This window comes from Numenius arquata, chromosome 10, assembly GCF_964106895.1.
Source record: "Numenius arquata chromosome 10, bNumArq3.hap1.1, whole genome shotgun sequence".
NCBI lineage: Eukaryota > Metazoa > Chordata > Aves > Charadriiformes > Scolopacidae > Numenius > Numenius arquata.
In genome coordinates this window covers 46,062,811-46,079,331 of record NC_133585.1, presented here as the reverse complement: position 1 = coordinate 46,079,331, position 16,521 = coordinate 46,062,811, and the positions used below count along the sequence as shown (strand labels likewise).

The following is a 16,521-nucleotide window of genomic DNA, read 5'->3' as shown; positions in this document are numbered from 1 at the left end:
TATGATCCTGCTGGCAATGCAATGGCTGTTGTCTCAGCCACCCAGAAGTAATATTCAGAAGATGTCTTTCATGAGGCCAATTAGTAGAGCTGGAAAACACAGCCCAATTTTTAGATATTCAAGCCCTATCTCAAGTCCTGACGTGAGTTACTTCTCATTTTTTCCCACCGTTATCAGCTGGTCTAATAAATCACAACCCCCTTCTCACAAAGCTTGCATCGCTTTTATGGAGAAATGATGAGGCATGTGATGCTCCTGCTGGCGGAGCTCATGAGCTAATGGCAGGGTGGATATGGCAATTTCTGACCCATCAGATTGTTGCAGGATTTGGAATAGCTTATGAACTGAACTAACTCTCGAACCTGCTTGCCTTCCAGGGGTTAGAGTTTGAGGGTCTGGCTATGTACATTAGACTGGTCCCAAGTTTATTTTTTTTTAATACCACAAAGTCAGATGAATCTGGCCCTCAGCTCAGGAGTGCTTCTGGCTCTTCATCCAGCATCAGCACAACGCTAAAGCAGCGGAAGAATGAATGCAGAGGAGATGGATGCAGCCTCATCTGAGTTTGGTATGTCTAAGGTCTCACTCCTCACCATATTTAAAACCATCTTTTATTCTAAATCTCTCCTTCTCTCCACTAGAGGTAAGTTTTTTGAGGCAAAAGGCAGAATGTCCTTCAGCGCCATCAGAGATAGCCTGGCAGTTGCCAGTGAAGTTTCCAGTTTTGCAGAGTTTGGGTTGAATGCTGTAACACAAAATGGGTAACTGTGGCCCACAAAAATCCCAGGCAACTTCCCTGGTTTCCATGATGCTGTTTCAGTTTTCCCTTTGGTAAGAGTAGACTTGAGTACATAAGTCATTCTTTAAAAGGAGTGTCTACAGCAGGTCTCGTCCTATGGAAAACTATGGTTATCATAAAAGGTTCAAAGTTCTTCCAAACAAAACATCTGGAGCTGACAGACACCGCATGCATTCCTTTAACTCCTATTGCTGTAAAGGCTCCAGCTGCTCTGCCTCTGCAGTGGCAGCACATCTGTGCTGCTGTGGAAACAAAACCAGAAAAAGGATGAGGAAAAGAACTATTTAACAGATTTTTGTCTGATGCTTCCATCTTGTGGCCAACTCAGAAAATAAAAGTTTGGCTCTATTTCTGTAAAGATATTAACAAATGTAACAAAACATGGGAATTTTTAAAGGTGTCTCAAATCCTTACGTCCAGTTATATGAATGGGGATGAACTGAGATTGGAGGTTAGATGAGTTTTGCCTTTGGAAAGCATTGAACACCAAAGGTGGCAGACGAAGGGGCTGCTGCCTCCTCCATCTCCTGCTGTGGTTTAGTCTCACACGAGCCAGCTGTGCTGAGGGGTGCAGGACAGAAGTGGGGAGAGGTCAACAAGCCCACAAGTGCTGAGCCCTAACCTTCATCTTACTGTAGGCATCAGAGTTGGGGCTCCCACAGCATATGGACTCTGCTTCAGCTCCCAGTTTCATGGGCCAGGCCAGATTCATGAGGTAACTTTCCCTCATCTTTGTTTTGAGCGTACAGAAGGCCTTCCTTTGCTTTCCTGTGAGCTTTCCCGTGAGCTTTCCCAGGCGTTACTCCAGCCCACAGCTCCCATACCACACAACACATCTGATAATTGCAAGGGCACCATGCCTCGGGTTCCCAGGGTTCCCAGAGCAACCTTGGGGTGGCTGGATGACTTGCTTCTGACTGATGAACCTGCTGCTCCCCTTTTGCACCACTCATAGCAATCCAGAAGCTCAGCCAAAGGTCTGTTCACCTGCATAAACTGAAATGTCCTGCACAGGGCCCATGTGGAAAGCCATTCCCTACCTTTCCCTTCCCATCCTGGCCAGGAGCCCACCCAGCTCTGCTGCTCCAGGCACAGTGCCGCTCTCCCCCCAGCTCCTCTGTCCTGGGCAGACTGCCTCTGATGTGTGACACTGAGCTCCCTTTCCAGCCAAATCCTCCAGAGGCCTCAAGACAGGGAGTAAGATGATGAGCAGGATTCCCACTGGACACCCAGAATGTGGTTATCAGTGGAGCGAGGGGTTAGGCTTTTACCCAGAATGGATCTACTTCAGCAAGAGGGCGAGACACTCACCACCCATGTTCCCCAACATGGACACACACGCTCGCAGGCACACACAGCCACACCCTGCACATGAGAGATTGCATTCCCCCTCTGAAAAGGGGAAGAAGAGGATGGAGAACAGAATCTGAGCTCTGTACCCAGCTACAGGCTCTTGCACAGAGAGGGATTTTGGTACCACCACCCTTTACCATGCACAGCAGGAATAGTGAGTCCATTGGTCCTCACACAGCTGCTGAACTTCCAGAAGAGCAGGTGCATGGCCAAACAGGACAGACGTTAGGACACAAGCATTGCCACAACTCTTTCTGCAACCCGTGGGGTGGGAAGAAGTGTTGTGTGTCCATGCAGTGTTGTAGGATAGACTCCTCTTCGTCAAGGACACAAAGGAGAGGGAACCTGCTCTAACTTTTACCTAAGGCAAGAGCCCAGCCTGCTGCACCCTGTTTAAAATGAGGAGGGGGTTTGCTTTGTGAGGGAGAAGGAGAGGTGATGGTGAAGGAGAAGGAGATGTTAGATGGAGAGTTCGTATCCTTACTGGCTCATATCCTTACAGGCTCGCTCTGAGCTACCACTCAATGAATTCTTTTTAGGACAGATGAAGAACATTGTTTTAAGGGCATCACTCCTGCGTAAAAATATCAGACTTGCTCACAAATCTTTTTACAATTGCCTTAACTGAATAAAACCAAGTCAGTGAAAACAACTCACTGTCATCAAGCATTCAGTAAGTGACAAATGCCACTGTCCACATGGAGCAGATGAAAGACTGGCCACATTTAATATGTTTTAGCATTAATCTGGCATTTTAATATGATCCAGGTCATAGGAATAAGTCCAAAAAGAGCTAATCTCAAAGCACATTGTAACAACAGTGACCACTCCATGGACAGGAGGTTGCTAACCTACCTGTTCGCAGGTCTTTCCCACAGCCAGCCTTGTCTGGCTCCCGCTGGCAAACCAGGACAGGCTCCAGTGCAGAAAGTGCAGCTGACCAGTTTAACTCTGTTTTCAGGTTGAAATCTTGCAATTCTTCTCAAATTCACATTCAGTTACATCCAGTGTGTAAAATTAATTACCACAGGAGCAGAGAACCATAGGACAAAAATCTGGCTTGATTCATAAAGAAGGTGAGCTCTGCATAGGTTTAAAAAAGCCCTGCAGCTGGAGGCAGAGAAATAATGACCATTTCAAGGTGGGGCCATCTAATCCTCTGTAATCATCAAGCGCTTTAGGCTAAAGACTGACACAAGTCGCTTTTAGTCCCTTGTTGAAAACAACTTTTGCATAAAACCCTTTATTGTACACCGGTGCTAGAAGCAGCAGAGAGCATACATCAAAGAGATGTGGCTCAGCATCCCATGTCCCATCTCTCCTACCTGTGTACCGACTGGCAGGCACCAAACCCCCCAGCATAAGAAGGGTTTCATCTCCTGCAGGGACCCCTGTACCCACCTTGGGGCAGATGCTCTGCTCTGGGCAGCAGTCGCTGGAGCACCACATGTGCCATGTTTTGGGGGGACAACATGGCTCCCCATAGATGTCACTCACTCTCCAGGTCATTTTCCAGAGGAGCTTCTCCTCTGCGCCCACTGGAAGGGCTCAGAGACCTGCTTGACATTACTGCCTGATGGCTTCACAGGGCACTCAATTAACCGGAAACCTTTCTGGGAGAAAGAAACCCAAGAAAGACTGATTCTTTATAACCATCTTTCAATAAGTGAGTATAGACCCCTCACATATCCTTAAATTATATATCATTTATTGAAATATAGAGATCTTAATTTACAGGATTTTTTCAAAGACAAAATATCAACAGGGGCATTTTTTGAAATACATTTTGTGCCTACCATCACTCAGGCCAGTTTGCCCTTCTTCAAACATTTCACAACAGCCACCATTTTGGAAACACTTCCTTTTTTATTATTCTAAAATATAACTTTTGGACATTCAAAGTGCAACAGTTAACGTGCCTGTGGAATATATCACAGTAAAAAAAATATAAACAAAGGCAGTGATATAGCTGTCATAAATGTTTTGGCAGTATTCTAGAAGTCTATATAAAAATACTTATATACATATTGATGTATAACATCATCATATCTCACGTCCTTCATCATGTAATAGGACCATTTTGTACAAGTTGCAGACCACGCTGTAAGGAATTGGTTGGCCATTCCAAATCAAAAGCTGTGTTTCGCAGGCTTAACGCTGATTGTCGTTATACAATTACTGTAGAGAAAGGTTTGGGAATATCTCTTCCAGTGGCTTCTCAAAAATTAAGCCATAAAAGAAAAAGTCTGTAATACTGATAATATTGTAAAACTAAGCAAATCATCCTCTCACACTTCTCCCTCTCCGGTAAACCCCCTCTCTTCCTCTGCTTCTCATTCCAGTTTCCAGGCCAGCTTGTCTGATTCCAAGCCTGCAGTGAGCTGGGTTTGGCTAGACCCCTGCCACGGATGCAGTTCATCTACATGATACTCATGACAGGATGGAGATTCAACACTACTATGCATCGGAAAGTGAGCCAGCTCTGGTTCACGCCCACCGTTTGGGCCTAACCCCAAGATGCGCTGCGAGATACGGAATGAAACCGGTGAGGGGAAGGGGAGACCACATGAAAACGTCCTTAAATTCCAGTAACTGCTATAATAAAACGCGCTGGGGCTGATTTTCAAACCCTGAAGAACACTAGGCCATGTGCAAAAATGCAGGTGAAATTGCTTGCCTAATTTGAGTGTGTAGTTGTACTGACTACACATGCAAATTAAGGCACGTGTGGTCTCAAGTGGCCATTCAGATATCTGGGATATCAAACAGATAATTTGTGTTTCCTCAATTCATAGTTCGTAGCTGGAGGGGGGGACTTTACATTGCTTCATCTGTCCTGGCTGTATTGAGAGTCTTTATGTTTCACAGTTGTCGCCGTACAGAGCTCAGTGACACGTGTTCGGCTGAAGTGTAGCTCCCGGGAAGACAGGCGGTCTTCATCTGTTGGCTGCAAGAAATGGAGGATGCGCCATGGCTCAAGGTTCTTCCTGATTGTCAGCCTCCCTTGGGGTGGGAAATTTGGGTACCGTGCTTCAGGTCCCATTGTCACATCTGCAGGACGCCTGTACGTGGCTTCAGCCAGGTGACGTTTTGAAACCCAGACCCAGAAGTATTTGCCTGTAACACTGAGAGTATCACATTTGCTTTCCTTTGATCCACAACCGTCCACAACAATGAAGTCAAGGGGACTTGTGTAGCTTTTCTTAGGGCCATTTCAAGTTAAACTCTAGCTTAACATGGCAGCATGTTCTGTCGGGCACTGCTGGTCCGTCTGTCACACTTCCTTGGAAAAACGCTGCAACACAGGGATGGGTTTGCACCGCGTTTGCATTGGTTGTGTCGTGCCAGAGGCTGAGCACCTCCTGCGAGGCGCTCATCGCACTGAATTAAGGTTAAGTTTGAAAGTTGAGCACCAGAAAGGATGGGGCCCTTCGCAGTGATGTACCTTTTTTGTTCACATGTAAGTCTTCCAAAGCATTGTGTCTCAATAACACGTTGTACAGTGATAGCAGTAATCATAATACTTTGCTCGTGTAAGTGGTGTCCAAAAACAACTATTTCAGGCTGAGAGCACGTTCATTTTCATGCACCTTCCGAAAAACACTCTTGGAAGCAATTACCGTTTGTAGTTACAGTCTGCAAAGATAATAGTCAGAGCATTCTGTTCCTGTTTAAACCTGAAAACTAAGACAAGAATATTTGCTGCAGAATTATTTCTGCTTATTAAATCTGGAGTTCCAGGCTGGGAGAGATGTCTTTGTTCTTTGAGCAGTTCAAATATCAAAACAATTCTTCACAGCTAACCGTAGGATAAGATTTCTTTTGAGTACCCATGAAACAATAATAATGGGATGTTGCTGGTGATTTATCATAAACTTCCATTCTTGAGCATCTTGAAAAACTGGCATAAATTAATTTTTCTTTAATTTTTAGAAATTAAGGGAATTAAATTTAGGAAATTTTTAGAACCTCACTTAATCAGAGGACAATAATTTCTGCTAATCTGATAGAAAAACTACTTAGCTCATGACAGAAAACTAAATCTTGAATTTTTCTCCATGTTAAAGTAGTTTCAGCTAACCACAGTGGTTACCATACTGTGTACAGCCAAATAACAGAATTGTTTTGTAAAAATTTTCAGATCATAAATTTTTTCCTTGTACTTAAAAATGTTTCTTGAGACTGTGCTTTTACTGAAGGACAATGAATTATAAAATATACATTTAGTGTTACTGAAAACAGTAGTAGTATTATCTTGAAAACAGCTATCTTCTATAGTTAATAAAGACTTACTAGGTTTCTAACACCTATTATAGACTGGTTTTTAATCATTATTATTATTATTATTATTATTCCCCTTTACTTGCATTAATGGTAAAAAGTAACATGTTTTGTAGTACCGGTCAGTCCCTTGTGGTTTTAGACCTTTTTGGTCCAAAAGTGGTTTTTGCATGTTCTTCAATTCACATGATAGTTCAACAGCAGCTGACATTGAGATTGAGGGAGGAAGTACACAAAATTCATGAACGATCTCTTCTAAAATCCATGGCATATGTTCAATGTGCACCTCAAAAGATCCTTGAGTAGACAGTTATTTACATAATTACAAAGGTGAAGTATTGCTGCAGTGGAAATTCAATCCATCAAAGCCATATGAATGCCCTTGAAACACAAAACTGGTCTGTTTGTGGCCTTTTCCTTCATCCTCCTACCAGTTCGAATGGCAAACAACACTGAGATGCTACTGCAAGAAGCAACACTAAAAAAAAATCCATCTTTGACATGTCTCTTTCATTCATGCTCAGGCTGATCCCTCTGCCCACCGCTGGGAGCTTCTCTGTACAAATCCGCCTCCTCCTCACATCCTTGACATTGCAATAAAGTGGTTTTCTCTGTGGAGCAGAAGTCTGTAGACGACACGGCGAGCTTCCCCGTGTGCAGAGCTGGGAGGTGTCCGTGGGGTTACAGGAAGCTGTCCTCCACCAGGTCTGAGGAGTCGATCCCAATGTCGTCCATCATGTCAATGTCCTCAATGGTCTCGTCCTCTCTCTTGATAAAAGTAGAGCTACTGGAACCAGTTTCAATGGCACTTTCTTCAGATGTCTGGGAACTGGAAGAGACAAACATCTCAGAGATATGGCAAATGTGGCTGGGTAAGTACTCCATTGTCTAGCAGAACTGAACACCATCTCCCCACATGCTCTCTGACCCGTGGTACAATCTTAGGTGACTCGGACCACCTGTTTCTTCGGACATGGCAGATCTTTTATCTCAAGTGTAATGAACCACCTTCAAATTAAAAGAAGTGGGTTGTTCATATCTTCCTCCAAGCACTTTCTGCCAGAAACTCATTAAAGAAATAGCTTTATGACACTGCTGTGGCAATAGATCATTTAGGTAAATCTAGGGAGGTCAGGTGAAAATAAGATAACAATAATGGACAATAAAATAATAATAGAGAGGTAATTAATCTTAATCTGGATAATGTTTCTAAGAGACTTCATTCATCTGCCTCTTGAAAATTGTGCAAAAATATTTAAAAGAAAAAGAAGTTTCTAGTTTTCTATACTATGAATTAAGTGCTGAATTAAATCCCTGCTATTCACAGTAAAGGTTACACAATGTTGTGCTGCAGTGGAATTGGTCATGCAAACTGACAAGGGAGCAGTAAAAAGTCCTGGATACACTCCTGTCCATTAAAAGAATACCATGGAAGGTATTAAAAACAACTTCTCCCAAATTTTGGAGCTGGTCTCCCACAGTCAATGCCTTGAGATCTCACATGCAGCTCCAAGGCATTGAGCAAAAGGGAAAAGATGTGTTTCAAAATGTGCCCACAAAGCCACCCAGACAGCTGCTGTGACTTGGCCAAGCTAGAAAGGGAGTCCCAGTGACACACAGGAGCACCCTGCCAGCCAGTCACAAAAGAGGCCAAATTAGGCTTTTCCGATTGAAAACACTATGACCCATATCCATATCCAAATGGGACCTTCTGAATAAGTAGTCCAAACAGAGCCAAGGAAACCTTTTGCAGACCATTAGGATGCTAAAAAGTGTTCATGCACATTGCCAAACATGACCCAGGACGGTGACTATGGGCAATGTGGTCTGTAAACCTCACATACCTGTGCCTGTTCCTTTTGCCAAGCTCATCTTCAGAAACGGGGTCAATGTCAGGCAGGGGGATGATGTACCCGCTGTCAGCACTCAGCCTCTGCTCATCAAATCCGCTCTCCCTGTCCTTTAACTTGTCATCATTCTTGTAGGTGACACCAATGTAAGTATTGTCACAGTCTCCTCTCATGCGCGTGACAGCTGGGTGATCACTTTTCAGGAAGTCCAGATGGATCTTCTCATAGCTCTGAAAATATCCATTTCAAACCACTCATTAGATGATATTCACTGAGACCACCTTTCTTCAGAAGGGTAGCTGTGATTCATTAGCCCAGCAGATATTCTGTCCTGTGAGCCAGCAACCGTGGATGGAGAAGCCCAGCATCTTCAAGTCATTGGGAATTTGAAGACAAGCCAGTTTTAGAAGATGCAGGAGTGAGTGCTGCGAGCAGCACAGAGCAAACAAACAGATGTGAAAGAGGGGTAGCGAGAAGGGGAAAGGAATGAGGGTAGGTGGGAAAATGAAACACTGAATGATGGAGCAGGCAGAACTTGTCCAGAGGTATCAGAATTATGAGCGGAAAACTTGCTGGTGTCAAGGACCAAAGAGGGAGATAGGGAGATTATACACATGGGCAAAGTCATCCCTTTTCTAAAATTCTTTCACTGCCTAGAAAATCCCATGAAAAATATATAAAAACCATTCTTCAGTAGAAATACTGAGTTGGTAGGATTTCATTAGAAATGGAGAGTTCTGCTTCCCAGCTAATACTAACAAATTGCTTCTCTCAGAAACCTTAGTTTCATGTTCCCCCAATATGCAATGACCCTCTCCAAATCACGTAACTCATGCAGGGTAGGATGTGCCAGTTCAGTGCTGATAGCTGGAACAACACAAATAATTCTCTCTAAAACAATATATAGAAAGCACGAAGGAAATTCCAAAGAGCAAACCTTTTTGTACTCTCCAGGCAACAAGCTCTCCACAATTTCACTCAAATGGTAGAAAGAAGGTCTTTTCTCTGGCTCACTGTTCCAGCACTTCACCATGATCTCGTACCTGCAGATAGGATGGAAATCAATTTAACCAACAAGGAAAGGAAAATGAGTAACCGAACAGAAATTAAAGCCAAAATTATCTGGAGACTGGCCAGGTGGGGGAAAGCCAAATGCACACATACACTTCATTGGTAGCATGATCGGGTTTGGCCATTCGGTAGCCACTCTTGATCTTATTGTAGAAAGTAGAATCGACCATCATGCCAGGATATGGTGTGCCACCTGCAATAAAAAAAAAAAAAAAAAAAAAAAGAAAAAAGAAGAAAAATTACTACTGTCTACTTGACTATCCACACAGAGTTCCCAAAGACTGTCTTACTATTAATGCCAAAAATTGTTAATGCTGTAATTTGACATGCCATCAAAATTCATCTTTTATAGCCAGTGTTTCACATCAGAGTTGTTGTCTTGACCACATTAAGCCCTGATGTGAAACGTTGGCTAGGAAAGATTGAAGTAGGTACTACTTAGAAAAAAATCCCTTTGTGGTGTTTAGGGAGTATATTGACTGGGCACAGAGGCTGGGTGATACCTAGATCAGGTCATCAGCCTGCGTTTAGCAGACCTGAGGTCATGGCTCTGCTCTGCCATTGGCTTTCTGGTCACCTTAAGCAAGTCATTTGTTCTGTCTGGTTTTATTGGTTTTGACATCTGCACAGCACCTGAGAATGACGTGGTCTGAGCTATTCTCATCCTGGCCGTAAGGGCAAAGCCTTAGTGTGAGCTAGTCCCTCCATGCCCAAGTCTTCCCACCTGGGCAGGTGGCTTTAGGCAGCAGCTAACATGTCAGGTGTGGGGGTTGTTGAAAGGTCTGGTCCTGGCCCCTGAGCTGACACAGTTAAGCCATCATTTGGCGCTACAGTGTACAGACATCGCTGATGTGTAAAAGGATCATTCAAGCTGAAGTCAGTGTTGCAGCAAGATGTCAAAGTTAACTTTCTCAATAAACACCGCTGAGGGTATGTTTTGCTTTCTGAGAAATATCGTCTTTCTCAGGCAGAGGACAATCCTACAACATCCTACAATATTTACACCAGAAACCTCCGCCCTTTCAAAAGCAGGATTTTCACTTAACACTGGGCTTCAGAACCTTCTTTGCAGGTAGGGCAGTGCCTCAGTTCCTGAGATACCCAACAGCACTCCCATGCCTCCCGGGGATGCGGGTGAATGGATATTTACAGGACACTATGATGCCCAGAGATTACAGTAATCAATACCATAAAGAGTGGTGCAACTGCTGTTTTCTGAGAAGCAGCTATATGGCAACTTATTCTAGAAAATAACATTAGGCTTGGGGTTGCCGTGGGGCAGTAGTAGATACCATACAGGCGTGATTAATTCTGCTTGGAGTAAATCTGGGCAATGCAGGCTTACTGAGGCAGGCCAGCCACCCACCCGGGAGGCTAATTAATCAGGCTGAGGAAAGAGCCAGGCTGTTCCCAGCTGGGAACTCTACATTGTCTGTAACTGCTACAGATTGTCATAACCACTTTACGCTGCCATAAACCAACTGTGTGAACAGTGCTGACCTGGAAATGAGAAATCAGCGTCCCAGAAGATTGACATTTGTTTTCTTTCTCTAATGGGACTAAGACAGGCTGTTTTGAAACCTATATGAAGAGACTTTCAAAGCAACCGCTGGGCTGGGCTGTAACCACAGGCACCCCATTGCAAGGGGGAAGCATGTTCCTTCTCCTGTTATCCAGGAAATCCATCCTGGCCCAGCACACCAATACTTTTCCACAAGAGCTTTTCACTCAGTGCTTTCAGTTTTCTAGCAAAAAAAAAATTTTATATATATATATCTTGCAAAAAAAAAAATTCTAAAGAGAACTTTGGGAGAGTTTGGACATTTTACTTCACACCCAGCACTGGGATCTGAAATCCCATATAGAAGAATAACTAACAGTTGATTTCACACATATATTTTTACTGTAGAATTTGAAATACTTGATGTAGAACAGCTTGAACTGAAAAAGCTTAATCACTACACATAAGTGTTCACAGTACATACCAAGAGAAAATATTTCCCACAGCAGAATGCCATAAGACCAGACATCACTTAATGTTGTGTACAGATTGTCAAAAATGCTTTCAGGTGCCATCCATTTTACTGGGAGGAAAGTCTGTAGCGAAAAGAAAGAAACCCCAAACCGCACAGATTAGTCATTAAAGAAATGCTTCCCATTACAGCTACTGTTTGATAACCAAGATTAAGTTCCCTCTAATACGAAAAGTTGTGTTAACCTGGCTAGTGTTTATTTTTAATTCCATATAACACAGAGGTACCAGGATTATAAGGAACGATACTATTTGCACCCACAAAAAATAATTAAGCCATAACTATATTCATTTTATTACTAGTAAATGACCAGGCTGATTGAAAGTATGATACAAAAGTTGGCACTGCCAATCTAGGTCTGAGATGTCATTGACTCAAGTGTCACTATTCTACATATCACGGAGACAGTTCCTTAATAATTTATCCAGTCGCAAAACTTGCCAGTTAAAACATAAGCCTGTGAAGTACTAAGTGTGGCCAAGTACTTTTCAGCTTTAAAGCAGAATTAGGAAATTTGCAGGAATTAATGAACTGAAGAAAAATTGTTCTCAGAAGCGTTCACCCCAATGGTCAATTAGTGTAACTAACACTGAATGGCAAGAACATTAAACAGCATTTAAAACTGACACTTCTCATTTCAGTTAAAGCAGAGCTCAGGAGATTAAGAAGTACATACGCTGCCCTTGGAGACATAGTTGGAATCATGCATGATGTCTCTAGCCAGCCCAAAGTCACAGATCTTCACGATTTTTCCTTGAGCCAGGAGGACATTACGAGCTGCCAAGTCACGGTGCACACACTGTAGGGAGAGAAAATGAGTTGTTCAAGGACGTGCTAATTCCGCAAGGGCCGTTTCCCTTGCAAATATCCCTGAAAAAAAGTTCTGTTAACTTTCTGGGCACGGTCTTTACAAGACGTTCTACTGAGCAGCACCTGTATTGCCCAGCTGGCAGAGGCAAGGAGGCACCAGCCCTCAGAACCAGCGAGGATTCATGCAGATGCACTGCAGTGGGGAGAAGACAAATGTGATGCCATCCTTTCCCCTTCTACGCATCATGTACTGTGCTTCTGACCATGCTGGTCCATGGCTGCATAGACCCTCCACCAGGAGCCTGCTTAGATCCACAACTATCCCTGGCACACTGCCTCCATGAATGTCGCGGGCTGCCATGGGAGAAGAGGACTGATGGCTGCTTTGATTTTTCCAGCCATGGTGATCTCAGTTGCCACATAAGTGAGAAAGCTGCCTACAGCCCCAAAAAGGATGTTGTATTGTGCCGTATTTTCAGAGTATAAATTGAAACCTGTAGTGGAGATGAAGACATTTCTACACTTCCTTATATTTTACTTACTTTTTTTATTTACTTACATTTTTAGAAGCCAGGAATTCCATTCCTCGTGCAACCTGGTAGGTGAAGCTCAGCAAATCCAGTAGGCTGAGGCCCTCTGAACTGTCATCTGAGAGAAGGTTTTTGACTTCTGATTCTATTGAAAAAGAGAGAAAAATGTGTTTGCGCTCTGGACTGTGAAAGCAACATTCATTTCCTCTCACCTACCATGATTCCGAGCTGATGACTTTAACAGAATACCATGACCAAACCAGTCTTTTCATAATAACTAACCACTTTTAATGTCTGCATCAGTCACTGACACATACTGCATTCTTAAAAACAACCAGTATTAAATATAGGTTTTGTTTTTTCTCCTGTCTGTATTTTTTTGCCCCCAGAGAACTGCAGGAAAAGGTGAAGTTAAAAAGGCCCATTGAAGTGTTTTACAGGTTGTTTGCAATACTCGGTGTGTGGTATGAAAACATTTATTTAGAGGTGGTGCCTTCATTAGATTTTTGTGCATGCATGTACATTCTTATCCCTTTACTTTTGCTGAAGACTGTTATGTTTCCCAGCAAGTATTCACTGGGACTAATCCAATACCAGCAAAAAGGGTTAGGAATTCTATGGCAACAGTTCTTTTTTTTTTTTTTTTTTATGAAAAATGTCAGCAAAAAACCCAGTCAAAATTCAGTGACTCATTTACCCCGACTGTCCTAGGGCACAATATGAGTACATTAGTCTGCCATGTAAATCTGGGCCTGGATAGGGTTCAGTTTCTGAGGCCTGGAGGCAAAAGTGACGGTGCCTATTTTTAAAGCAAAGCATATTTGGTTTCTGAGAAGAGGGCCGGGGAACGGGATGCATTCATTATCTTCATTACATAATCCAGGAAAGTATTTGGGAGTGTTCTGCATTTGCTAAGTGTCAGTTAATGTGAAATGTAACTGGAAACGGAGCGATAGATATTTACTATTATTATTATATTATTCGTTGCTGTTGCTCAAAATCTTGCAAACGACAAGACTAATGAAATCACTGCCTCCAAAGAGCGCCTCCATCCCCGCCGCAGGGCGCAGCCCCTCAGCCCTTCCGCACAGAAGCAAATACACAGCTCGACACCTTCTGCTCCAGGAGCGCGCACCCCTGTCCCCAGAGCACTACGAAGGTCACAAGCACAAGCTTTTAACTTATAGCTTACACTGGCACGCGTGCAGAACACATCTGAGTAGTTTGCATCCAAATAGAGGTCAAAAAATAAGATATGCATTTATGTGAGATGCGTGCAGATGTATATACAATGATGTATGCAGAAGGGACAATTCGATGTTACCTGAGATAGATTTCTTCTTATATGAAGCAGGCCGATCATACACAGATCTCTGAATATCAGAGTATTTAGATCCCTCCTTCCTCTCCAACATTGGCACATACTGAGTGGTATCAGCTTGTTTCATGTCCATGTATTCTCCAGTGTTTTCAAATGATAATATCACATAACTGAAATTGGGAAAAAATACAGGTGTGTCAGCTACTATTGTCCAGGTGACTTCCCCGCCACAGCATCCTGTAGATCTAACAGTTCTTTTATGGTGTACGATTGTATTGCTGTGAAATAGAAGGGCGTAAGAGCTGGCTTCTTGTTAGGGAATACGTAAAGATTATATATTACAACATAGCCACGTGCTACCACATATTAGTGCACGTTACCACGTATCACTGTAGTTAAACACAAGGACTTCAAACTTACCCTTTTGTCAAGTATATAAACATGCGTTGTCTAACTTCCCAAAACTCCACTGAATTCAGGTACTACTACCTACGGCTTTTACTCCAAGGTATTCCAAATTACAGATGTAATTTATTCATCCAAACAGTTTTCATCCAGTCCAGTCCCGCTGAACAAACCCATGCTCGGATGAATAATCCTGGCTGTCCTCAGCTACCAAGTCAGTTGGTCTATTTGCCTGAGTGATTTTTTGAAGGAATCTCTGTTCACCTTCTAAATCCTGCCTAATTTTATGACATTGCTTTATTGCTGAATGTATGATGACAAGCTTCCTCCACCGTCATCTGGAAAAAGTTATGGGATGAACATTAACCATAAGGAAACTATTGAGACCGGCTAAGCCATTGGTAGATAAAGGAGAGTACTGGAGCTTGGGGAACAAACGCTGCCAGGTTGTTTGAAGGGAAGGAGTTTTAGACAGTGGAAATTCCCTGAGCAGGGAAACATGGAAACCAGGTAGTTGTGCTTTACTTTTAAAACTTGGGTGATTAGAGGCAAAAGGATGTTTTTACAGAAAAGAGGAACACTGGGCGTGCTTTGTTAATAGAAATGTTCCTTGGGATCTCAGGACGACTATGGAGACCGCATGGTGGTCCTGGGGCAGGCATCTCCACATTGAGGAAACATGGATCTAGCACACATCAGGGAGACTGGGAAAAAAGTGCTGAAACCTTCCTAGATCTATGAAACCTGATAAATAAAAGTCTAATGAGAAGAATTAGGGAGGGTTCTAAACCAATGAATGAGAGCGATGGAGTAAGGGTTAGTAATGGCATTTCCTTAAGTTGCGGGTCATACTTTTATTTTTTCCTTTTTTTCCCCACCTTCTTGTGCTTTCATCAGCTGGGTTCATCCCAAAGATATCCAAATCTTTCTTTGGCTTCTCTGGGTGTCGGCTCAGGAAATTGTCCCTGTTCTTATGCAGGTAGTTCACCAAATCACCATAAAAGCAGTATTCAGTGATGATGTAAATAGGACCTGATGAAATAAAGCAAAATAATACATTGATGAGTGGGGTCTTTCAAAGCAAAAAAAAAAAAAAGAAAAAGACTCCAAAAAGAGTAGAAAATAGAATATAAATATAAAAAGTATTGGGAGTTAATACATTGTTATTTACTAAGATATGACTGCAAGTCCCAAATATCAAGTAGATTTGTGAAACCTTTTATTCATTAATATTGATTGTTAAATCCTTTACTTGACATTTGTGTGCTTGTTAAACAGTGAACAGTGCCTCCACATCAAACCTCCATTTTGTCAGCCAAACCCACCTGATTTTGTACAAGCTCCAAGCAGATTCACAATATTCAGGTGGGGCCCGAGATGTGTCATTATCTTCAGTTCAGACATAAGCGCCTGTTTTTCACTGGATCTCGCTGTAGCTGTTGGAAAAACACACCAGCCACTCAGTGAGAGCAACCACCTTTTTTCCAATAACAAATGATTTCTCCTTGTTTGCCTCATTAGAGCATTGCCACCATGGTTTCTTGAAGAAGACTGTGTCCTTTACTTGACAAGGGGCTTTCTTAAGATTTGGAAAGAAGTCACAAATCACTAATAGAGGACTAATTTGACACAGCTCAATAGCTGACCCAGCCTGTTTGTCCTTCTCCAGGAGTACAGTAGACTGCCCAGGTGGCATAGAGATATTCTGCAAGCTGCTAGTTTCAACACAAGAAAGCTCCTCATGGTTCCTCCAGAATCACTGCATCAGATTCTCAGGTCATGAACTGGGAAATCTTCAAAGAACTTAAGATTCTCACACAAGAGCTGGCTGTTTCTGCTCTGTTGTAATGCTTTCATTTGTTCACAAACATTCATGGCTATTCTATCTTTCTCTGAACTTGCTGAGTTATTGTGGCTGCTACAGTCCATACAGCTAAAACTAAACTTCAGATCTTTTCAGAAGCCTGGATACTGCTTCAAAAAACTGAAAACACCATGAAGCAATCTAAGATATAATTTTAAATTTCAGTCATTCCACGGTACATTTTCAGCTTTAGATCTGGAAAAA

General features: G+C 42.7%; 1 protein-coding gene across 1 annotated transcript in view; it reads right to left on the bottom strand.

Annotated features, from left to right (window-relative positions):
• Positions 1-3,845: 3,845 nt before the first annotated feature.
• PDGFRA (platelet derived growth factor receptor alpha) overlaps positions 3,846-16,521 on the bottom strand; it is a 34,778-nt gene continuing 22,102 nt past the window's right edge. Inside the window, exons 15-24 of the mRNA XM_074155141.1 lie at positions 15,779-15,889; positions 15,332-15,485; positions 14,052-14,218; positions 12,757-12,872; positions 12,064-12,186; positions 11,340-11,451; positions 9,448-9,547; positions 9,221-9,326; positions 8,278-8,513; positions 3,846-7,262 (exon numbers count right to left, since the gene is read on the bottom strand). Coding sequence (XP_074011242.1) covers positions 7,115-7,262; positions 8,278-8,513; positions 9,221-9,326; positions 9,448-9,547; positions 11,340-11,451; positions 12,064-12,186; positions 12,757-12,872; positions 14,052-14,218; positions 15,332-15,485; positions 15,779-15,889 — 1,373 coding nt within the window. The 3' untranslated portion in view covers positions 3,846-7,114. The remainder of the gene's footprint in view (positions 7,263-8,277; positions 8,514-9,220; positions 9,327-9,447; positions 9,548-11,339; positions 11,452-12,063; positions 12,187-12,756; positions 12,873-14,051; positions 14,219-15,331; positions 15,486-15,778; positions 15,890-16,521) is intronic.